Raw genomic sequence first — 25,528 nt, 5'->3', positions numbered from 1 at the left:
GCATGGAGCTACTTTTTTAGGTTTCCCAGGCTTAAAGTCCAGACGCACCATTGTTTGGGCTGGTCGGAATGTTCCAGAAGCTTTTTGCACAAAGAGAAAGATTGTGTTAGTGTCTTTTTCATGAAAATGTGCAAAATGTTGATTCAGCTCTCATATTGCCCAAATTGTATCTCCAAATGTTGCCCAGTGCATGTGACATCCATCATTGTGGGGAGTGGGGCACAAAGCCCCCCTTCCTGGGCGAACATTTGGTGAGGAGATAATTGGGGATTTTAAAAAGCTACAAAAATTACCTGAATAAATAACACTTTAGAAGGCAGACATCCAGACATTTTTCCATACACAACTCCCACTCATTTCTCTGAGAGAAAAAGCAGCATAAATTGACAATCTGTCAGTTTAACCATTTTCACTGTGTACTTTTTCTGGGCAGGTTATTCACATCGAACTCCTTTGATGTGATCAGTGATGATGCTTTTATTGGTCTTCCACATTTAGAGTATTTGTAAGTAAAAAAAACCCAACTTTTTTAATGTAATGATTCAGGCCAAGTGCTCTCAGATTCCTATAGCTGTCTAACAAAATCATTATAACCTATTGCAGGTTCATAGAAAACAACAACATCAAGTCCATTTCAAGACATACTTTCCGGGGACTAAAGTCTTTAATTCACCTGTAAGTATGAATGTTGCTATTACTTTTTAAGTTTGCTAATGACCTGTGGTTAAAGTGTGCACTTTGTGGTATCCATGATAATTTAAGAAACCCAAATGATTTCTCCCCATGCGCGCTTGCCATCTCCCCCTGTTATTAGCCAGTGTGTGTCCAGGAAATTGATTGCTATTAATATGATGAATCTAAACCAACCATACTTAGGAAAACAATCTAATGCAGGGCAATAAATCATTACTCACTTCATGGATAATTATGGGTTGACTATATAGCTTAATTTGATGTTTGCTGTTTTTCTTTTTTTGTATAGGCCCTGATTTTATGTACATTTAAACACATATTATAACAACAGCCAATGTGTACACAGTACCTGACAACTTATTTATAAATTGAAATATTTAATTATTCAGTGGTGATTAGAATCAGTTGCTCTTAACAGGAGGCAATGTTGCTTCCTAGGGAACATCAGCAGTATCTAGAGATGTGTTTGGTTGTCAAGACTGGGGGTGTAACTGCATCTAGTAGGTGGAGGGCAGTGACACTTCTAAACATCCTGCAGCGCACAGAACAGCCCCCACAACAAACAGTTATCCAGCCCAAAATGTCATAGTGCTGAGCTGAGTTTGAGAAACCCTGACCAACATGAACCAAATAGCTTGTTTCTCCTAGCCTCCCCTGTTCCCCTAAACACACACACACACACACACTACACACACACATGAACTCATAAACAGATGTATTTTTAAGAAAACTAGAAAGGAAGAAAAGGCACCAGCATTTATTAAATGACTACTATTATGCTTTCCATGAATTTTCATTTAATCTTTCCAAAAGCCCTGCCAGACAGGCACAATGATCTATTTTAGAAATGAGAAAACAAGCTTGGAGGGGATATATGACTAGTGAACTGAGTAGTTATGGAATTATGATAACATCAACTCCATAGTTGAACTGCAATGCCTGTTCATCCATTCAACAACTATTTCTCAGTGCCTACGACATGTCTTATTAGTGTTAAAGATGCAAGATCTAAATGTCATTCTTCCGACTTTAACCTGTTCCCTCACAATATCTCATTGCCGGCTCTGCTCTAGACCCCAGGTGCAGCAGGGAGCAAGGCAAACGCCAATGCCCGCCCTTTGAGCCTGCATTCTCGTGTGTCCACGTGCTTATCATGCTACCTCTACCAGGCCCTATCTCTGCTGCTGTTTGGACTGTCAGCAAGAGGGGACTGATGGCTTTATCTATTTTATAAAATCGTTATAATTTTCAAGGCCTTTGTGTATTGTCATTACGATAAAAATAAAGTTTGCAGTGTTGCTCTGCATGTTAATGACATAATGTGATGCAAAAATGATTGTGATAGTGTGAATGTTATGCCATTTTGTCACAGAGCCAAACACTGCCAAACCAAATCTTTCAGACAAAAGTAAATAAAAGAAACACATAGATGGAAGGAGAAAGGGAAGTTCATGACCCTCACTTAGAGATCTGCTTGATTTGCATAAATCCCATTCAACATAACCTCTGTCCAGTGCTCACCATCCTGGGGGGTTAAAGGAAGTATGTAAGATCCAGGTGTCCTCTCTGGGAACCCATGGTATAAGCCTTGCCATGCCCCTTAGTTCACTCAAGTCTATCTACTTCATCTGGCAGGAAGGACGGAAGGAAGTGAGGGTTGGAGGGAGAGAGGGCGGAAGAGAAAAAGGAAGGGCAAAGGGGAGAGGAGGGGGAGGATAAGAGAGGAAGGAAATGAAAGGGAGGAAAGAAAGAAAAATCTATACCCACCCTCATGAAGAAATTACATTTGTTTGACTAGAGCCTCTTATATACTACCAAATGAAATGGAAATTTAAATTTGGGTCATAACGAGGCCCCTTCTTTAGAGGTATGAAGACTCGAAGAAAGGGACAGTAGTACAGCATGTACATAATATTTAGAAATTTTTAAGTTCAAGAGAACACCAAAGGCAGCCTTAAAAGAGAGAGACATGAAGCTTAAGAGTCGAGCAGACAGTGAAAGGAAAGTCCCACCTCTCTGACCAGGTGTGGGAAGTGGGAAAGGGTATTATGGGAACAGGTTAAAATTCACTGAATGAATATGACCCTTAGATCTCTTGCATCTTTATCTAACACTTAGGGGTTGACTCATATGGCATTGCCAATATTAGACTGTTTTTGTCTATAAAAATGGCAATGCCATATGATTCATCCTAAATAGTCTCTAGGATGTGCCACACAAAGATGAATAATATCCAATTCCAACCTGGAGGAGCTCAGTCTAACAAAAGGAACTATACAAATACTTTCTCACTAAGTGACTTTGTCCCCGAATTATGTTCTCCTTTATTGTTCATGCTCAGAAATTTCTTCCTTTCCTTCTTTCCTTCCTTCCTCTTTTCCTTCCTTCCTTCCTTTTTTCTTTTCTTCTTTTTTTTTTCCTTTCAAGGAGAGATAGGTAGGGAGGATTTGAAACCCAAATGTTCCTCTGACTGCTCAGTACATCAAGGTCATTTTCCATTAATTACCACTTAATAAATAAATCTGATATATGAGCCATTAGCTTCCTTTTTAAGGTTCCAGTTTTCAAAGTGCACTTTTCTCCACTTCAGACTAATTCTTCCCAAAGGCAAATATTCAAGCAGTGAGGAACGATCACCTCGCCCTCTAATCTGCATCTGCTGCGGGAAGAATTTACAAAGCTTTTTCATATTCTTGGCCTCATTATAGTCTCCTGATGACCTTAAGAAAGAGACAGGGCACTAGCACTAACCCCTGTTGACAAGTAAGAAAATGAAGATGCACCATGAATTTAAGGTGCTCCCACCTGAGTAAGCAGTAAAGCTGGAAGTTTCCCAAGGTCGTTATTGAGCCAGCCCTCTTCACTCTGTCAGTAGTAGCAGGACCAGAAAAGCTTTTATTGAGCTGGCGGGATCCTTTCAGGGGACATGATTTGAGGAGAGCAAACATGGCTACATAAGACAGGGAAGATCCCAAAGACAGGAGTCCTACCCTCTTAGTTTTCAAAATGCAAATAATTGGGGTTACACATATACTTTTTGATCCAACTAGTTCCCACTCTGTCATACCATTAAAGCTGCTCCAAGGGACCTACCTGAGCATTTATATAAATTGTTAGTCCCCAAAAAATCAATGAACTAAAAAAAAAAAAAAAAAAAGAACTTATCTCACCTTCTTATACATCTAACTCAGTAGACTTATCTTCTAAAGAGACATTTACAGAGGACCTAAAAGTTACTATATGGCCCTGACTAGTACGGCTCAGTTGAGCATAATTGCCGGTTCAATTCCCAGTCAGGGCACATTCCTGGGTTGCAGGTTCCATCCCCAGTCGGGGGACGTGTGAGAGACAACTGATCAGTGTTATTCTCTAACATCAGTATTCCTCTCCTTTTCTTTCTCCTTCCCTTCCCCTCTCTAAAAATAAATAGATAAAATCTTTTTAAAAAAACTTACTATAAGACTCCCTGCCCCTCAAGCTAGCCATCAATAGAGTTCCTTATATATATTTTTTGCATTTAATTTTTTAAATTTTTTTATTTTGTAATTATATTTTATTGATTGTACTATTACAGTTTTCCTGATTTATCCCCCTTTGCTGCCCCTCCACCCAGCATGCCCTACTCCCTCAGGCAATGCCCCCACCATTGCTTATTTCTGTGGGTCATGACTATTAGTTCTCCGGCTACTCCATTTCCTATAGTGTATTTTATATCCCTATGGCTATTTGGTAACTACCCATTTGTACTTCTTAATCCCCTCACCACTTCACCCATTCTCCCACACTTCCCTCCCATCTGGGTACCATCAAAATGCTCCCTGTATCTATGATCTGTTTGTATTCTTCTTGTTTGGATAGTTTTTTAGATTCAATTGTTGATAGATATGTGTTTTTTGCCATTTTATTATTCATATTTTTCTCTTTTTTCTTTTTCTTTTTTTAATATATTTATTGATTATGCTATTACAGTTGTCCCATTCCCCTCCCTCACTCCACTCCATCCTGCCCACCCCCTCCCTCCCACATTCCCCCCCTATAGTTCATGTCCATGGGTCATACTTATAAGTTCTTTGGCTTCTACATTTCCTACACTATTCTTACCCTCCCCCTGTCTATTTTCCACCTATCATCTATCCTACTTATTCTCTGTACCTTTCCCCCCTCTCCCTCTCCCACGCCCCTATTGACAACCCTCCATGTGATCTCCATCTCTATGGTTCTGTTCCTGTTCTAGTTATTTGCCTAGTTTGCTCTTGTTTTTGTTTTAGGTGTGGTCGTTAATAACTGTGAGTTTGCTGTCATTTTTACTGTTCATATTTTTTATCTTCTTTTTCTTAGGTAACTCCCTTTAACATTTCATAGAATAAGGGCTTGGTGATGATGAACTTCTTTAACTTGACCTTATCTGAGAAGCACTTTATCTTCCCTTCCATTCTAAATGATAGCTTTGCTGGATACAGTAATCTTGGATGTAGGCCCTTGCCTTTCACGACTTGGAATACTTCTTTCCAGCCCCTTCTTGCCTGTAAGGTCTCTTTGGAGAAGTCAGCTGACAGTCTTATGGGAAGTCCTTTTTAGGTAACTGTCTCCTTTTCTCTTGCTGCGTCTAAGATTCTCTCCTGTTTCATCTTGGCTAATGTAATTATGATGTGCCTTGGTGTGTTCCTCCTTGGGTCCAGCTTCTTTGGGACTCTCTGAGCTTCCTGGACTTCCTGGAAGTCTATTTCCTTTACCAGATGAGGGGAGTTCTCCTTCATTATTTGTTCAAATAAGTTTTCAATTTTTTGTTCTTCCTCTTCTCCTTCTGGCACCCCTATGATTCGGATGTTGGAACGTTTCAAGATGTCCTGGAGGTTCCTAAGCCTCTCCTCATTTTTCCAAATTCTTGTTTCTTCATTCTTTTCTGGTTGGATGTTCCTTTCTTCCTTCTGGTCCACACCATTGATTTGAGTCACAGTTTCCTTCGCATCACTATTGGTTCCCTGTACATTCCCCTTTGTTTCTCTTGGCATAGGCTTCATTTTTTCATCTGGTTTTCGAACAAATTCAACCAATTCTGTGAGCATCTTGATAACCAGTGTTTTGAACTGTGCATCCGATAGGTTGGCTATCTCTTCCTCGCTTAGTTGTATTTTTTCTGGAGCTTTGAAGTGTTCTGTCATTTGGGCCTTTTTTTTTTTTTTGTCTTGGCGCGTCTGTTACTTTAAGGGGCGGAGCCTTAGGTGTTCCCCGGGGCGGGGTAACGCTGGTTGCTGCACTGTGATGCTGTACAGGGGGAGGGGCTGAGAGGGAGCAATGGCGCCCGCTCCCCTCTCCACCGGATTTCGGTCTTTCCGCTACCCACAATCAAACTGGGCCCCTCTGGTGCTGGTTCCCCAGTGGGTGGGCTTGTGCATGCCCTAGGCCCCTGTGGGTCTCTCCAACGACCTCTCCTGTGAGGCTGGGAGTCTCTCCTGCTGCTGCCCCAACCCGCACGGCGTTTTCAATCAGAGGTTTGAGGCTTTATTTCCCCAAGCTGGAGGTCTGGGTTGCGCAGTCTGCTTTGCTCCCCGCCGCTTGTTCGGTTTATCTGTGTGCAAATGTGGGGCCACGGGGTGCTACCCGTCACTCCGCCTGTCCCATTCTCCGCCACTCTGATTCCGGCCCTCTTGGTTTATCAGCGCGAATGTGGGGCCGCAGGGTCTGCTAGTGGTCAGACTGCCTGCCCTGTTGGTCCCACACTCCGCCAGTCTCGGAACCGCCACGGCAACACGAGTCCTCTCTGCCCCGGCTGCCCATCTCCGCCCCTCCTACTGGTCTAGATGAATGTTTATTTTTTATTTCCTTGGTGTCGGACTTCTTGGCCATTCGATTTTCTGCCAGTTCTGGTTGTGTGAGGAGGCGCAGTGTGTCTACCTACGCCGCCATCTTGGTTCTCCTTATTATTCATATTTTTCACCATCTTCTTTTTCTTAAATAAGACCCTTTAACATTTCACATAATAATAGTTTGGTGATGACAAACTCCTTTAGTTTTTTCTTGTCTGTGAAGCTCTTTATCTACCCTACAATTCTAAATGATATCTTTGCTGGGTAGAGTGATCTTGGCAATAGGTCCCTGCTTTTTATGACTTCGAATATTTCTTGCCAATTCCTTCTAGCCTTCGAAGTTTATTCTGAGAAATCAGCTGACTGTCTTATGGGAACTCCCTTGTAGGTAACTAGCTTCTTTTCTCTTGGTGCTTTTAAGATTCTCTCTTTATCTTTAACCTTTGGCATTTTAATTATGATGTGTCTTGGGGTGGGCCTCTTTGGGTCCATCTTGTTTGGGGCTCGCTGTGTTTCCTGGACTTGCATGTCTATTTCCTTCACCAAATTAGGAAAGTTTTCTTTCACTGTTTTTAAAAATAGATTTCCAATTTCTTGCTCTTTCTCTTCTCCTTCTGGAACTGCTATGATGCAAATGTTGGACCTCTTGAAGTTGTCCCAGAGGAACATGTTATACTATCCTCATTTTTTTAAATTCTTTTTCTTCTTGTTTTGATTGGTTGTTTTTTTGCTTCCTTATGTTCCATGTGATTGATTTCATTCTCAGATTCATCCATTCTATTATTGTTTCCCTGTAAATTGTTCTTTATTTCAATTAGTGTATCCTTCATTTCTGACTGGATCTTTTTTATGCTGTTCAGGTCCTCACTAAGTTCCCTGAGCATCCTTATAGCCAGTGTTTTAAACTTTGCATCTGATACGTTGCTTATCTTCACTTCATTTAGCTCTTTTTCTGGAGTTTTGACCTGTTCTCTCATTTGGGCCATGCTTCTTTGTCTGCTCATTTTGGCTGCTTCCTCGTGTTTGTTTCTATGTATTAGGTAGAGCTGCTTTGACTCTGCATCTTGGTAGTGTGGCCTGATGTATTAGGTATTCTGTAGGGCCAGTGGCACAGCCTTCCCTATCACCCAAGCTGGGTACTTATGGTGTGCCTTTATGTGGGCTGAGTACACTCTCCTCTTATAGTTGGGCTTTGGTTGCTGTTGACAGTCAGCTGCAAGGATTGGCTGTTACCACTTAACACCAACCTCCACCCTCCGTGAAGGATCATCTGTGCAGGGGCAGGGTGGTGGTGCTCTGACGTGGTCTGTACTTGTCCGCTGGGTGTGTAGGCTCTGTGATTTCTCAGGTGGTGCAGGCCAAGGTCAGCCCCCACCTGTGTGCTGCCTGGGGCCACCCTGCATGCGCTATAGAGCAATCTGAGATGGCTGTTACTTGTGCTGGGCTGGGGAGATTCCCAGGCAAAGCCAAGCTGTGAATCTAGGCTGGCTGCTGCTAGTGCCAGGCCTGGGGCTCACTGAGGCCAGCTGTTGCTTGTTTGAGAGGATATAGGAAGTTGTGGAGCATGAGCCAAGACCAGCCATTCATATAGAAAAGCAGCTTGGGTGGGTCCGTAAGTTGGGTGGGGCAGAGTCTGGGGATCTCTAAGGTGGATCCAACAGTGTTAGCCAGATTGATGAAGTCTCAGATATGTTACCAGCTTGCCAGCTCTGTGGGGGTAGAGTTTAGTGAAAGGACAATGACCCCTGCTCACCTTGATGCCAGACAGTTCAGTTTCTTCCTGGATAACAGTGGTGCCTTTCAAGCTACTACCCCGGTCCTGGAGCTCAGAGGGAGTGAGTCTGAGTAGGTGAGTTCATGCGTGGGTTCTTTAAGAGGAACTGCTTGGGGCTTCAGCAGTTTCTTCCACTGACTCAATGCTCGCTGATTTTTGCAGCCAGAAGTTGGGGGGGACTTATCTTCCTGGCACTGGAACCCTGCACTGAGGCTGGGACTCCTTGCTCCTGAGATATCCCTCTGAAATTTTTATCCACCACACATGTGTGTTCGACAAGCCCATCCCCCATCTGCACCCCTCCTGCCATTCTAGATGTATGTGGTTTCTTTAATTCTGTAGTTGTCAGACTTCCATTCAACTCAATTTCTGATATTTCTGAGTGATGGTTCTATATTTTAGTTGTAATTTTGATGTGTTCGTGCAAAGAGGTGAGCCATGTCTGTCTATGACACCATCTTGACCAGAAGTCTGTGTTCCTTATATTTAAATCTTTACAAATCAGGTCAAATCCTGAGACCTTCCCTCAATTACTTTACTTTGAATACTGTCCTAATGTTATACATGATCAATTTAAATATTTGATTTGTTTATGTATTTCAGCATGGTTTGACTTTTTCTGATGACCATGTATTACTTTTGAAGTCAGGGAAAAAATAAATTAAAAAATGGTGGCCAATGATGACAAATCTCTCAATATTAATTGGTTTCTGTTAATACCTATTAGCTTTTTAGTAAGGATTCCCTTGTGCATCCTGTAAGTGTCACCATGGCCAAGGCTCAACGGAGGCAGGATTTTTGCATGCATGTATAAAAATATTGGGGGAAAATTGTCATCAGTCTATACATGCTGTGAAGCACCTACTGGTTGCTCAGCATTGTGGGAGTACAAAACCCACAAACAGAAGCCCCAGACTACGGCGCCTGTGTGTTCCCAGTCAGGCAGCATGTTTTCATTTCAGCCTCCACAGTGAATGTGCATATAAAGAGGCAGTGCACTGTAGTGACTGAGAGGGTGAACTCTACCACAGATTGCCTGGGTCCAGGCCTGGCTTTACCCCTGAACAGTTGTAGGACATCAGATGTCACTTAGCCTCATTGTGCCTCAGATTTCTTTTGTGTAATATTAGGGTGATAATAATCATCTGTACAGATGGGGGCTGGGATAATAATGTACCTAGGAGTAGCTATATCCTAAGATGGTCACTAGAGCACATGAGTTAATCCTTGCAAAGTGCTTAGAGCAGAGCCTGGTATGCAGTAAATCACTGCCTAAACTCTATTGGTCCTCAATCAGTATTCCAAATGCCGCGGTGTATTTATGCCCTTTAAACATTTTGTATGGAATTAAAATAACTGCACTTGCAGTACCACAAATTCAGTGAGACACCAACTCAAACTGAGGATCTGCACTGCGGGGAGTCTGGGAACACTCCAGATGGCCGTGGGCAATGCTTTCTTAGCAGCAGAGCCCAGTGGAACTGAAACAAACGTGTTGTCTGAGCCAGTCTGGTCTGCCTTAGAGAGAAGACTTTCCAGTAGTTTCCATAGTCATAATCATAGGTTTTCTCAGGTAAACCGTGAAAACACCAACCAAAGTTGGTTGTGGAAAGAAAGACTGCCAGTGAGAATGCTTGAATCTTCTCAGCTGGCTGAATGCACTAAATGTTTAGTTAGGAAGTTTTCTCAGTGTTTTAAAAATCATTTTGTAGGTAGACTCTGAATTAGAATCTAAAACAAGGTGCTTACTTGAAGGCACAGTTTAAACAGCTTCCCCATTGCTTTGGAATTGTTTACCACAGGGAGGCTAAGAGGAGGTAAGGCACTTTGTAAGCAGTGGATTCAAGTACCATGAGGGTCAGTGGCCATGGTAATTCATAGGGCTCTTTACTTTCTCCCTAGCTCAGTGCCTTTGTACAAGGGACCTAACAGAAGTGTCCTTTGCTCTTTTCTTTGTCTAGATTGGTGACCTTCCTCCCCTCCACTCCAGCCTGCTCCATTCATTCATTCATTTTAAAGTATCTATTGAGAGCTTACTTTGTGCCAGACACTAGGGAGACAGTGGTGAGAAAAACATCCTTTCAGTATCAGTACAGAATCACCCTTAAAAAATTAATATTGATGTAATGTTTCTCAAACCTTTTACTGCCTTGTCTTCATTCCTATCCCAATCAGTCCTACCCTCCCACACCCTTCAGATATTCCAGTGCATTCCACCCACTATAAAAACCTGTGGTCAAACTCTCTGACACTTATCTATGTGGCTTAAAGTATTACCTCTCCTAGTATCACTTATTATTATTCAAGATGAAGCCATATGCCTCTCACAACAAAAAGTACCAACATGTGATTTAAGAGCTAAAATAGAACTTGGAGATCAAGCTAAGTGATCACTTACTTTGTAGAAAGGAAAAGAGCCAGAGCCCAAACCCAGATACCAACTCTAGTAGCTACCTCTACGTCTTTGCCTCTCTCTCCCTCATTATTCTAACTTCTCTTCCTCTTATTCCTGATAGTACTCATATTCAGTTTTAATATCTAGTACCGATTTGGCCCTTGCCCAGAAAAAAATCTTTTGCAGAGGAAGGAGCTCTCCCACCCCAATTCAGACTACGCCTAGGGAGAGAGAAGGTCTAAAGACTTTGAGACCAGTAGATGGGCTCTCTGGAAACCTGTTTTCCACATAATGTCCCCATGAGATGGGATTTGTATTAATGATTAAAAGAAAATATGATGAAATCTTAACGGTGGTTGCTTCTGCCAGGATAACTATTGTTTTTCTCCTTTAAATTTTTTTCTTATGGTATATGGGGGATAAACGGTAATGGAAAAAATACAATAAAAACAATGTAAAAAATTTGTTTCTTATATTTACCAAATTTTATTGAGGCAATAATAGTAGTAGTTATTACATATGTTTGTGTATATATGTATGCATATATATGTATGTATGGTATGTTTGTTGTACATGTGTCTATATATTGAATGCATCAGTAATATATGAGATAGCTATTATTACTGATGTATACACACATATGTATCAATAGATACAGATAGATATCAGTAAAAGGTGGGACATTTAGGAATATAAGGCATAGCCCTGACTGGTGTGGCGTCGTCCTGCAAACAGAGTGATCACCAGTTCTATTACCGGTCAGGGCACATGCCTGGGTTGTGGGCGATGAGAGAAGCAACCGATTGATGTTTCTCTCCTACATCAATCTTTATCTCCCTTTTTCTCCCTCCCTTCCCCTCTCTAAAAAATAAAATCCTTAAAATAAATAAATAAAATCTTTTTTAAAAGAATACAAGGTATAGGGTTCTTTCTACTCAAAAAGACTGAAAGGATAGGTGACTTCAGCCTCCTGAACTGAGCATTTAAAAATGCTTAGGTATTAAATATCACTAGTTTTGACAACAAAGAAAAATATTAATTTTGTGGTCTTGATTATTTGACATAGTCTTAAAAATTCACCTGCAGATACAAAATTTTCCTGGAATTCATTTCAAAGGTATGTGTATAAAAATATTAGTAGCTACACCCTGTGTTAATTTTCACAATAAATGAAACTGGTATTCTTTACTCAGCTTTACAGATGTCAAGGCAGAAACCTAGAGAGGTGAAATTAAGTTGGCTAAAGACAGGCTTCTTAGAGCAACAAAGCTCAAATATAACCCCTTGTCTACTTGAGAATCAACTATTTCACTGTACTAAATGATGCAAAAAATAGCAGCTACTACCAGTTTTACAAAAGATACAGGACATATTTCAACTAGAGCTTCCATTGATGAAAAAGGAATAATAATATTAAGTTGTTACTTTGTGAAGAAGGGGGACTGGGGGAGGGGAAAAGTAACAAATTTGATTTTTAACAATTTTGATTTTCCATTTTGCTTTCCAGGGGCAAAACTCAATGTAGAAATGAAATCTGAATAATCAAATAACCCTAACATCGACCCCAAAAATAACATTCATCTTAACCCCAGAAATGCTATCTCTATCTCTACCTGTTGATAACCTAATAGGCACCAGATCTCGTTTTATTCACCTCCCCCACCCCACCCCGCCCCAAGTACCAAATTTAGCAAGCTTCAGGGGCATCACAGGATCTTCCTCTTTTTCTTCTTGGGAGCCCTGGCCCAGAACCCCTAGCAGCTTTCCCCTGCAGAGAATCTCTCTTAAGCCCCCAGATGCCTATGATGGTTTTTGGAGGATCCAGATTCTTCTGAAAGCTGACATTGGGTTGGCTCAAGGAAGCCACAGGGATGGCTTCATGCCTGCCCTGACTGTAGTCCTAAACTTCCCCAGAGGGTGAAGGTCTGAAGCCATGTGGGAATTTTGTGGGAAAGAAGGCAGCTCCGTCCTGAAGCCTATCCTCTGAAAGAAGCTGACCACCAGGCACCCAAGTGCTGACCGTGATAGTCATTTGCATTCCAGCCTGGAACTTTAGAACTTTATGAATGCAGCCAAATGATTGATTTAGACTGAATTCTCATCGGACAGAATGATTGCATATACAGAAGGGCCCTTTTAAAAATTCATTTTTATTTTGTTTCTTCTGAATTTAAAATAATAATACATGCACGACGATAAAAACTCTCACAATCCAGGCATCTACATAGCAGAAGTGAAAGATTCCAGCTACCCCAAGATGTAAGCTCCATCAGTACTTTTTAAAATTTCTTTCCAGACCTTTCTTTATGCATCTATAGACATATCCTCCCTCCCAGTGGGATTACAGTCTATATATTATTCTCCAACTTCTTTTTTTGCTTAGGCATCATTTCATGCCACATCATAGAGGTCCACCCCATTTTTAAAAATCTCCTACAATATTTTATGTTAAGTATGAACTATCATTTATTTATACAATCCCTTATTGATGGACATGTAGGTTGTTTCCAATTTTTGCTACTATAGGCAATGTTAGATTACGTATCTTTCCCCAGTTGTATAGTGGGCCTCTAATATTTGCAATTTCTCTTCCCTTGGGAATTGGTGAAAACTCCTAACTGGCAATAGCAAACATATGTGTGGGGTCATTTCATATTTCTTTTCTTACCTTTGCAGGCTCTGATGATCCCCTTCTATGTGTTCTATGTACCCTTCACCCCATACTTATCAACCTGAACCAGAAGGTTGCTTCATATCATGGTCCTGTTACTTTTTTTTTTCTCAGAATAATTCCCAGGCTCTGTCAGTATTCCTTTTCTGAGACATTCTCTGCCTAATTCCCTGCTGCCTACTTTCTTCTTTTCCAAATGTAACCCAATGTCACTGAGGCCTCCAGGAGGCATAGGGGAACTATCTAAACTCCAATGCGCAGGGCATCTGGAAGTCTCCCTCTCATTTCTGAGCCTTACTTCCTCTGGTTTCTGCTGCTTTTATGAGTTCAGGAGCCTTCTCATGCCTACCTCTCACCAAACCTATATAGTCTATCTTCTTGAGGAATAGTCCATTGTGAGCCAGTGTTCAATTGAATTTTGGTGATGTAACAGGGAAGAAGTATGATTGAGTGCAATAAATCTATCCACCGTTCTTCCCTCTGGCACTGCCTCCATGTCACAAGACGTCCTCAAGAAGCATAATGCCTCATTTTACAGCCCATCAGGCCAGCCTGCCTTCATTAGCCCCATCTCCCAAATCTACTGATTATAAGTCCTTCATCTTGTCATGAAAAATTACCATCTCTCTATTCCAGAAACCCCGGAGTTCCAAGTCTCTCTCTCTGATCATCTCACCAGCTGCTTCTGTGGTTAGCCTTCACGTGGGTTACGTGAGGCCTAGAGCCCTAGTCCTTTGGGCAGGAAGTAGAACTCCCAGGTTCTCCCATTGTTTAAAAGAACCACCTGGGGCAGCATTGCAAACATGATGCCTCCTCCTATTCAACCCTAGTGGCAGCAGTAATTCAGGATTTGCTGTTTCATCAATCCATGCCCCCTGGCCTATGCCCCAGCCTCCCCCAAGTTTGTGCCCTCATATCTGGGGAGGGATGTCCACTGAGAGGAAGTTAGCATGAGAGAACTTTAAGACACATTATGCCAGATAAGAAATTGAGACACATAACTGGGGAGTGACTCTGGACTGGTCCAAGACACCAGGAAATCTCTTCATTCAACCACCAGGTAGTAAGATGAACTATGGCGACATCCTCTTGAATAGTCTTCCTTAGCAGCGTTTTATTATTATCACGTAGATAGACAGTCAGAGCAGCTCATTTTCTCAATACTATTTCTTCAGCAATGGACAAGCAGAAGCCCTTTTTCTACTTTTCCCCTCTTCTTCCACCCAGCTGCCTTTGAGAGTAGTCCAACAACCAAAGACTATCCTGAGTCATCTCATTTACTTTTTCTGACAACCTTATGACATGAAGTAGTATTCCTCCACTTAAAAAAGAAAAAAAATAAGTCTCAGAGAAGATGCATGACTAAAATCCCACAACCAGTAAATAGTGGCCTCAGAATTCAAAGCTCAAAATGACCCCAAATCCGTGTCCTCCTTCACAAAATAGATTGTCACTGAGACGGGATCATTCTGATTCACTTTCCATTCTTATGTGCCAGGGTTCATTGAGAAAAGTTTTCCAATCTAGTAATTTCCCAAACTCAGAAAAACAACATAATTAACTAAAAAATAGGTTTTAAAAGTCTTGAATGTTTGTACTTGAGAAAGCTCATATTAATTAGAGGAGGTAGAAGAAATAGAAGATTTTTGAGACTGTTTTAAAAGGAATTTAAATTTTCAAGGGTTTTGGAGGCCAACACACAGGCTTTTTTTGTTCTAGATTTTAAATTTTTTATTGTGAAAAAAACATTCCTAAAGGAATATAAAATATGAATATGTACAATACTGGCTAAAAAATAGAAAATTACCAGCACCTAGAACCCTTCCTCATCAGACAGCACCCACTCTTTGTTACGTCCACATTTCTGCAGTATGGACATACTTCCCTTTCCTTGATACTGTCAGGACTATTTCCTACTCTTTGACCTTAATTAGAATCATTCTAGTGATTCATGGAAGAACAAATAGGGGAAAAAGGAAACAATTCCTGTGGTAATAGGGCAAGAACTGGAAGAAAGGGACAGAAGATGATTAAAGAGGATGGATAGATTTTGTGAGAAAGCTGTTTTCTGAGATGGAATGAATGGAACTAAAAGGGGGGGATGTAGAAAAAGGGGGTGTGTACTTTGGAAAAAAGAAAGGATGTGCTGGTGAAGGGATAGATTGGAGAGGCCCCCCTACACCCCAAACTCTGGAGCTATTGCACCATCAGTTGGAGGTTTAGCTGTTCTTTGGCGCAAGTGAGGGAGGAGGGAAGAGAAGGTCAGTGTGGGTGTGAGGGGAGAGGGCATTTGGAGACGGACACTGTCACCCATTTGGTCACCCTCCGGGAGACATCTCTTAGGCTGAACATCTGCAAGTGTGAACAACTCATCTGTTCTAAACAGAAAGATCAATTTCCACGCATCACTTTGTTGCTGGTATTTTTTGGGGGGTGGGTAGGTTGTTTTAACCATGTACGTGAAGTACTCCTGAGTGTTGTGTTGAAGCAAGGAGGCCAGGAACTGAAAATACAATTGCTGGAATCTGATTAGTATCTTAGCAGAAGAAGAGTACTGCAAGTAATTTAGTGTAGTTTGGGAAAAACGAAAGGGACTCATAACTAAGCTTTATTATAAATTGTTTATTTAGATTATGACTACAGTTCACATCACTGTCTTTTTCTCCCCCAGGAGCCTTGCAAACAACAATCTCCAGACGCTCCCAAAAGATATTTTCAAAGGCCTGGATTCTTTAACAAATGTGTAAGAAGATCTACACAACCACTGGTTGATTATTTAATTAATTTGCTATAGTTAGCAAAAAGCTTGTTATTGATAATTAAATTTTTTAATTGGCTTTAAAATTAAATTAGAATTTTAGAATTTAAGTTGTCTTGAATTTTACATTTAGTGGGGCTGATGTTTATCTTCTATGGTATTTACCACTGGAAATTCTGAAAATATATTGCCCAGGCAGTCCTTTGACAAAGTGTGTGTCTGTATGGGAGGGGGTGATGATAAGGGACTTTGAGGGGGTGGGAAGAGGAGGCCCAGATAGAAATCTGGGGATGCCTTTTTCTCCCATGAGGTGGAGGAAATGGGACTACAAAGAAACAACATAAAGGCCTCTGGGAAACTGACAGAGTAAAGATGAAAGGTTACACCCATGGGTTGGTCAGTCAACAGAGAAATGGAGCAGGAAGTGGGGGAAGGGAGGAAAGTTTGTCTTTTCTCTCTGTTCCACTGAACAACAACTCTAGGCTTAATCCCCAGGAATTTGGCTTAAGCCCCAGGAAAGGAATGAACTTAATTATTTTTGACCCCTTTTCAAACAAAAGAGCTTTCAAACTTTGACTTTAAGCCTCAGAGTGAAAGATCTTTGTAAGGAATTTGTATATTCTGCTGTAAGCAAAGCAAGTAATATATGCCTAACCCTCTCAAAAGCAATTTAGCTTCATTAAGTGCTTTTGAGAACATCAGAAAGGTATTTAAATGCCATAAGGTATTTAAGGAACAAATGAAAGGATATATGAAAACAAAAGATTTCTTATTTACAGGTACTTTGCTGTAGACTATTCAAAACAACTTTTCTCCAATAACAAAAAAACTAAGTCAAGTATTTTCTCCTAAACCCAGTATTTAACTTCAAATCAGTAAGCTAATGAAAAACTTTCTTTGTTCCTTGTAGTATTGCCCCAGCCCCTCCTCCACGCCTCTTACCCCAATTCCTGAATGCCAGGATCAGGACACTTCCAAGAAAGTCTCCAACAGACCACAGTTATCTGCTCTAGTTTACAATAGCCCGGAAAAGTTGATTTATTATTCTGGGTCAGAATATTCTTGGGAGATGAGGTCAGTACTGGGACTGTCTTAGAAGTTAGATGACACTCCCTGGCTGGCTCATAGATACAGTTTACTTGGGGATCCTTTGACTTACCCTGTGTCAGCCTGCACCTCACACTAACAAAAAATAAAATAAACCCACTTGAAATTTTGTCTCTCCATGGAATCCCATAATGGGTTTGGCCTCTTGGGCCTACTTTGATATGCTCAAATCGAGAACTATCTAAGAAGTACAAGGATCTATGCCAACTTGCCTTTTAGTGGATTTCTTGGTTTTCTTGACCGTGTCTCCTAAAAAAATTTTAAAGCTTTAACATATAAAAATTATATATGTGCCGTGGGAAAAGTAGGCAATAGCTGTCTTAGGAATTCTGTGTGATGAAGAAGGGTTTTAGGAAGGAGATGGAATTTATGAACAAAAGCAATGCAAATAAACAGAACCTGGTGAGTTGGGATTATATGTGGAAATTTAAACTATCTAGCTGTAGAGTCTATTATGAACGTGAGCTATTGCACGTCTGCGTTAACTCTGCTGTGTCAAAGTCATTTCCTTGAAACTGAATTTATAGGCCATGAAACAAGGTCAGGATTAATTATGTCTGTGAGGAAGAAGAAAAGCAAATAGCTCACTTGATTTAATTAAATATAACACAATAATCACTACATGCTCTCCTCTAGACCTGTGCTGTCCAATATGGTGGCCATACCACATATGTGGTCACTGAGCACTGGAAATGTGTTCCTAGTGTAAACTGACTTGTAAATTTTATCTAATTTTTAAGAAATTAAGTAAAAAACTAAGTTTAAATTTAAAAACTGATTCTCAGTTCAGTTATTGGAAAACGTTTAAGTCTGTTTGCAACAACTTGGGTATATGAATCTATTTCTTTTATTTGGAAATATTATTAAATCTAAGAACACATCAGGTATTTCTGATAAAAACTTAGCATCCAAAATGAGATATGCTATAATTATAATATCTACATTTGACTTTAAAGACTTCATATAAAAAATGTAAAATGTTTTATTAATAATTTTTATAATGACTACACATTAAAATGATAATATTTTGTATGTCTTGGGCTAAATAAAATATACAATTAAAATTAATTTTACCAGTCTCTTTTTACTTTTTTAATGTGCTTGTAGAAAATTTTAAATTACATATGTGGTTCACATTATATTTCTATGGACAGCACAGCTCTAGACCCAGCTACCTTTGAACCCAAGAGGGAGTAAGTTATGAGGTTCCTTTGACTGGGGAGGCCTGTAAGGGTGCACTGTGGTAACTCTCTGAGCCCAGAATGAATCACTCAGGTTCAAGGTAGATAGATTATGGGGCACTTTGCACATAATGATTATGGGTCATTCTGCACATGTTAATTGTTGAAACAGAAATCATACTTGTGAAGGTAAGACCCTCACAGTGCAAAAGCAGCTGAAGTTTGTCTTTCAGGGACCTGAGAGGGAACTCATTTAATTGTGACTGTAAACTGAAGTGGCTGGTGGAGTGGCTAGGCCATACCAATGCAACGGTCGAAGACATCTACTGCGAAGGTCCCCCCGAGTACAAGAAGCGCAAAATCAATAGTCTCTCCTCCAAAGACTTTGATTGTATCATTACAGGTAAAATATTCCAATTCATTCCACTTTATAAAATTAAAAGAAGGCCTTCATTTTTTGCATGTGCAGGAACTGATATTTTTATATCTTGAAAAACCAACTAAGCAATTTAATTTTTAAAATATTATGAACCATTAAAACTTCATGTGTTTAAAAGCAAAGTAAAATTGCCATTTTACTACTTTTCTAAAATAAATGCATTTGTTATGGGTGTTTAAGATCTCGCCAAGGCACTAGGCATTAGCTCACAGTTACTCATAATTACTTCTTATTTTTGCAGAATTTGCAAAGTCTCAAGACCTGCCTTATCAATCACTGTCCATAGATACTTTTTCTTATATGAACGATGAGTATGTAGTCATCGCTCAGCCTTTTACTGGAAAATGCATTTTCCTTGAATGGGACCACGTAGAAAAGACCTTCCGGAATTATGACAACATTACAGGTATGACAAACCTAATCGTATTTTGAGTGAAAAGTTACGCTGTGTGGGCCAAGGGGAAAAGAAAAAGATGAGTGATATTGGGCAGCTTAGAGACATTTGAATCCCAACTCTATTATTTACGAAGTGACTCAGAATTGTTTCCTAAACCTTAATTTCCTTACTTATAAAATTGGAATGATAATACCTAAGTCACAGGGTTGTTAAAGATAATGCAATCACATGTTCAAGAAATTTAGCATAGGACCTAGTTTAGTAAATATGCAATAAAAAGTGGATGATTTTTCCTCAAAGAAAAAGTGTTAGATTAGGACTCATGAGTTCAAATCCAGGTTCTGCCACAAACTGATTTGGTAAGCTACTCACTCTCACTGGATCCGTCTTTTTCCTAACTTTAAAATAAGGAGGTTATTTTAGATCAGTGAGTCTCAAACTTTGTTGCACAAACATTACTTCTGCAAAATGTTAATATATACTTATGATAAAAAGGTTTTGTAGTCCGGTAAATCTGTGAACCATATCTCCCTCTTGGAGATTCATAAAAATACACATTAGAGGCTCTGAGAAGTCCTGCAGTGAAAAAAACAAACCTCTTTCTAGTATTTTTTGTATTTAATTTGACCATGGAAATCAATTTTTTTCTATGAAAACTTTTACTCAGGTGATTTCTTGTTTACTCAGGTGATTTCTTGGGGTTTTCCTCATTTCAACAACTTGAAATTTTTAGTCATAAATTAGAAGATGGGGCACTCTCTGAAATGTTTACATTGGCTTTAGCTTCTAATACCTTTAAATTTGCTCCGAAAAGTTCATAGACAAGACTGAGAGGGTCATAATCAGATTTTGTTGATGGTCATCCAGCCCCATTGCTCAAAGGATCAATACAGGTCTGGGGCTTGCTTGAGACTGAGGTGGCCAGATGAAGGACTCCCCTCCAAACTGAGACCCTTCTAGAACCCTCCTTCTTTCTCAAGGAAGGAGACTCTGCTTCCCTTTCTCCCTAAGTCCTCTTGGTTTTCCAATGGATTAGAGCAGTGCTTTGTGTAGTCTAAACCAGGTTCTTCTTACCTGTTACAGTCCATCAATTAGATGAGCACTATGAAGCTTTAGATGAACACTTGAAAGAGAAATGAATCATATATTTGCAGACTTCAGAATGCATCATCTAGTATAAAATGACAAACAGATGTCACATATAGTGTCACCATCCCTTTCCTCACCCCTAGACACTGCTAATCTACCATGGTGCTCTTTCTTACAGAGTGCAGACACGCAGAGGTAGCCATATTGATTGCCTATCAATGAGGCAATCAGTATGGCTTACCTAGTTGAAATCTAGCGGCCATCCCTGATTGAGTTTCAATGTTCTTTGTACAGAACACTGAATCCTGGAAAACTTAAGTAATTTTCCAAAGGTCACACAATCAGTTGAGTCCTGAAAAGGTTCACAAATAGAATAATATTTGCATATGAATGGAGCCAATTCGGAGAGAGAGTTGATGCAGAACTTACTGCCTCAGAGGTCCCTAAGCCCCCTAAGGCCTAGGGCCTAGATTTGCCCTGTCTCTCTTTGGATTTTCTAGAGGCAAGCTCCCTTCTAGGAGATCAGAATCTATTAACAAATATTAAATTCTTACCAGAAGGATCCTGAGGTAGGCCACTGACAGACCTCATGCTGTACTCTGAGATCTCCCAAAGTAACATTCACATGCATCATCTCTGTACCCCTTTCTTCTGTCCTGTCACCAGTGACCTGAAGATTCAGAAAAATGACAAGTGGCATCACTTTCTTTTCTCAGGGGAAAGTCAGGTTATTCTAAAGCAAGAAACAGTTCACACTTAGAGCAAACCAATTACAGGCAGAGCTGTGGGCTTCCCAGACCACCACTCAAAACTTCTAGAACCTTGTGGGGTCCCAGCCCAAGATGGAAGCCCTGGAAAGCCTAACTGCCCATCCCATAGCAGTGCTGGTAGGGCTGGGTTTGAATCCCACTCTGCCTTCTCCTAGCAGCACTGAATCTCTCTCCAAACTTCAGTCTGCTCATGTACAGAAGGAATTTTTGCTTGTTGGGAAATTTTAATGAGATGATTTGGCAAAGCACATAACAGGTGTCAATAAATGGCCGTTTCCACTACAATTACAAAGATTAACTTATGATGTGTTAGGGAAAGCAATGCTTTCTTTCTGCGTGAAACGAGAGAAGAAAACTCAGGCTATAGCCATGTGTCCCGAAAATCTAGTGCGGGTTGGATGTGACAGGACAATGTTTGTATGCTCCAAAAGAGGATGACCATCCAACTAATCTCTCATTTGTCTTTTTCCAGGCACGTCCACTGTAGTGTGCAAGCCCATAGTCATTGAAACTCAGCTCTATGTTATTGTGGCCCAGCTGTTTGGCGGCTCTCACATCTATAAGCGAGACAGTTTTGCAAATAAATTCATAAAAATCCAGGATATCGAAATTCTCAAAATCCGAAAACCCAATGACATTGAAACATTCAAGATTGAAAACAACTGGTACTTTGTTGTTGCTGACAGTTCAAAAGCTGGTTTCACTACCATTTACAAGTGGAATGGAAATGGATTCTACTCTCATCAATCCTTACATGCGTGGTACAGGGACACTGATGTGGAATATCTAGAAATAGCCAGACCACCTCAGGCACTCAGAATGCCTCATTTAATCCTGTCTAGTAGTTCCCAGCGTCCTGTAATTTATCAATGGAACAAAGCAACACAATTATTCATTAACCAAACTGACATCCCTAACATGGAGGATGTATATGCTGTAAAGCACTTCTCGGTGAAAGGTGAAGTGTACATTTGCTTGACAAGATTCATTGGTGATTCCAAAGTAATGAAATGGGGAGGCTCCTCATTTCAGGACATTCAGAGGATGCCGTCACGAGGATCTATGGTGTTCCAGCCTCTTCAGATAAATAACTATCAATATGCAATTCTTGGAAGTGATTATTCTTTTACTCAAGTATATAACTGGGATGCAGAGAAAGCCAAATTTGTGAAATTTCAGGAATTAAATGTTCAGGCACCAAGATCATTCACACACGTGTCCATTAATAAACGTAATTTTCTTTTTGCTTCCAGTTTTAAGGGAAATACACAGATTTACAAACATGTCATAGTTGACTTAAGCGCATGACACACAAATTCTGTGGCTGCCACCAGAAACTTTCTATAGTACATGGTCCGGATGAACTCAATGCATGATGACTTCTTATCACACCCGCAAATGAATGCCTTCCAAACATTGAGACTGCTAGAACCCAGCACTACCAGTATCTCCATCCTTAACTGTCCAGTCCAGTGGTGTGGGAAGTTACCTTTTATAAGAGAACATTGAATTGTGTAACTGTTCTTTGCAGTGAAGATGTGTAAATAAGCAGTTAATGGTATCTGTTACTCTAAAAAAGAAATATTAATATGTACTTTTCCATTTATTTATTCATGTGTCCAGAAACAACTGCCAAATAAAATGTTTACATTTTCTTTCATATCCCAAAGGTAATTATTTATAGGAGTTTTTTCTTGGCCATAGTGTGTTGAGGAAATAGTTTTATACAATAGGGTTATATCTGAATCAAGGGTGTATGCTGTGAATAATGAGTGATGGTGAAACACTGATATTGATTATCTGTGATTTATAAACAGGTTTATTAGCTGATTTTGAACATTCGAAGGTGTTTCCAAAGTTTGTGGCTTTAAGGAACACTTTGAGGTAAAGCGGTGACGAAAGGAAGGCAGAGAAATTTACTTATCACAAGAAGACCAATCTGAAATAAAGACCAGTAAGACCCACCCTTTCCTGTCCAATAGCTCCAGATACAGCAATCATTCAAACAGCTTATAGGAGAGGCTGAAGTCAAGATTTTGAATTTTAAAAAACCCTATTCAGGGACTTTCTAAATGTCTGACTATAGAATCATCTGACAGATGATAGAGATTGTAACCTTATATATAGCATTTACCTCAAATACACCTGAAATGAAGGCCTCTTAATCTGACCGAGGATGCTTCGCTTCCAGAGACCCACTTTGATACGTTACTGACATGCTGCAGAGTGCCCAGGAGGCTCGTACTTGATTTTCCAAATCCCCGCTCCTGGATCACAAAGGTCACTAGACCCTAGCACAATGCCTGTGTACTCTAGAGGCTCTCAAAAATGCTTCCAAGGGTACACGTGTGTCCTCCTGTTATAATAATAAACTTTATGAGGCTCTTTGATCTAATCGGTCAGTATTTATTGAATGCTTAATAAGAACAAGATGTCGTTCCTGTGGTGGGGGTAGAATTGAGGAAGAGTAAGGCATGGTCCTTGCTCTCTGAGGCCTTAGAAGATTCTTTGGGGGGTTAGGACATAACACAGTAAGCAGTTAGGTGCCAGGTATCATCTGAACATTCCAATTATAGGTATCATGACAGCATCAGAGATGTCTTCCTGGAAGAAGTGGTCCTTGTTTGAACTTAAGGGAAGATACGATTTCAAAAGGGGATCATGATAGAGACGCTATTCCTGGTACTTGGTCCTGTGTGCTGCCTTTACGGAAGGGATCAGAGCTTCCTCCAGCCCATTATTCCCCAGAGGCTTTGACCAAATGCCTGTGGGAAGGTGAGGGGATGGAGGACAGCAACTCTGCCAGCACATATCTGGCAAACTTGAGGCATCGACTGTACACAAAACAGTTATACAGTCTCCTGGAAGCAACACCTCGGGGAGTTATGCACAAGAACCAGATGCCTTTACAGAATGGTGCAGATACTGACGCTGACACCGGGATTTTGGTGGAGAAGAAGGCTTACCCAGTCTCGGTCCTGCACATAGGGAAAACTGGCCTTTGAATGTGTTATTTTCAGTTCCCATTTCCTAGAAGCAACATGTATGCTGTTGGAGAACAACTGCTTTGTAGAGACAGGGTTTAAATCCAGCCCTGCCATGTACTGGCTTTGTCTACAGACAAGTTACTTAACTTTTCTGAGCCTCAGTTTCTTCATATGTAAAGGGGCAATAATGCCTACACCAAAGACAGTGGAAGAATTAAGTGAGATAACGTACACATGGCCAATTGAACTTACCAAATATGGTGCAACAATACCTCCCATCCCACATGTGTTATGAGAATCTTGCTTCCATCCCATCAAGAGGTGGTGCCTAATTCCCCTGTTCTTAAATCTGGACGGGCTTGCAACCAACAGAATGTGGAGGAACAAAATGATGCGATTGGACTTGGGAGTCTAGGTTATAAAACAATAAAGCTTTTGCCTTGTGAACCTGAACTGCCACTTAAGAAGTCCTAGCAGCCTGAAGCAATCATTCTGTGAGGAAGCCCAGCCTTTGGTCAACAACTCAGCTGAGATCCCAGCCAAGAGCCAGCGCGAACCACCAGTCATGTGAGTAATGTCTCCACGTATTCCAGCTCCCAGCTGTCAAGTCACCACCAGCCATCAAATCTTCCCAAGGCCCTGGACATTATGGAGCAGAGACAAGCCAACCCCATAATCCTCTGCCTAAATTCCTGACCCATAGAATCTTACACATGTAATAAAATGGTTGTTTTAAACAGCTAAGTTTCGGGGTGCTTTGTCACACTACAGAGTAATGGGAATAGCACTTGAAATGCTAAGCACAGAATTGGCACAAATTAGCACTTAACAGGTGCTAATGGGCTCCACACCCTTAATACTGCATGCTTTAGGGTTGCACTCTACCTTTATTATCTTAATGAAATTCACTGTCATTTTATTTTTAAAGGCTCTTTCCTGGTTTCAATATGTTATCAGCATTCTTACTCTGTGCCAGGCACTATGCTGAGCTCAGGGATGCAGAGATTAAAGACTTAGACTCTGCCCTGTTTGTTTTCATAGGAGCACTGACTCTTCAAGTTAGCAAGCCTACTCTCTAATTTACCTTAAATCTGAGACTCAGAGATGTGAAGCAAGTGGGGTAGGCTAACACTTGGTCCAGTCCTTGGTCCTAACATGGTGCTACCCTTCAAAACCTCCCTCTTCACTTCAGACCTGGGACTGTGGATGGGAGAGAGGTGAGGAGTGAGGAGACTGGTTGAGAAAGTAATTTTAAAAAGACTAAAGAGAAGGACAGATGGTAGGGTCCACTTTTTGGAGAAATTGACCAGTCTTTTCTGCGAGTTGCCCTCTCTCCCTGCATCCCGCATCTACTTGTGTACTGTATCACTCTTCCTCCTCTCCAGCCACAGATGACTGGATCTGGAGTGAACCCTGATGCAGGTGTTCAACTCAGAAGCTGGGCTGGGCTCAGCCCACAC

The 25,528-nt window shown here is 40.7% G+C and overlaps 1 protein-coding gene across 2 annotated transcripts in view; it reads left to right on the top strand.

The window, feature by feature from the left end:
* The window catches only part of LGI1 (leucine rich glioma inactivated 1), a 40,063-nt gene extending 17,320 nt beyond the window's left edge, over positions 1 to 22,743 (top strand). The window contains exons 3-8 of one of the 2 annotated variants that reach the window (XM_024563473.3): positions 434 to 505; positions 604 to 675; positions 16,012 to 16,083; positions 18,620 to 18,789; positions 19,067 to 19,231; positions 21,554 to 22,743. In XM_024563473.3, the coding sequence (XP_024419241.3) occupies positions 434 to 505; positions 604 to 675; positions 16,012 to 16,083; positions 18,620 to 18,789; positions 19,067 to 19,231; positions 21,554 to 22,389 (1,387 nt within the window). In that variant the 3' untranslated portion in view covers positions 22,390 to 22,743. The remainder of the gene's footprint in view (positions 1 to 433; positions 506 to 603; positions 676 to 16,011; positions 16,084 to 18,619; positions 18,790 to 19,066; positions 19,232 to 21,553) is intronic. The other variant, XM_053922480.1, reaches the window with a different exon arrangement.
* Positions 22,744 to 25,528: the final 2,785 nt, after the last annotated feature.

Source organism: Desmodus rotundus, chromosome 4, assembly GCF_022682495.2.
Source record: "Desmodus rotundus isolate HL8 chromosome 4, HLdesRot8A.1, whole genome shotgun sequence".
Taxonomy (NCBI): Eukaryota; Metazoa; Chordata; class Mammalia; order Chiroptera; family Phyllostomidae; genus Desmodus; species Desmodus rotundus.
Note: the sequence above shows the minus strand (reverse complement) of the source record. Positions and strands in the feature narration are given on the sequence as shown.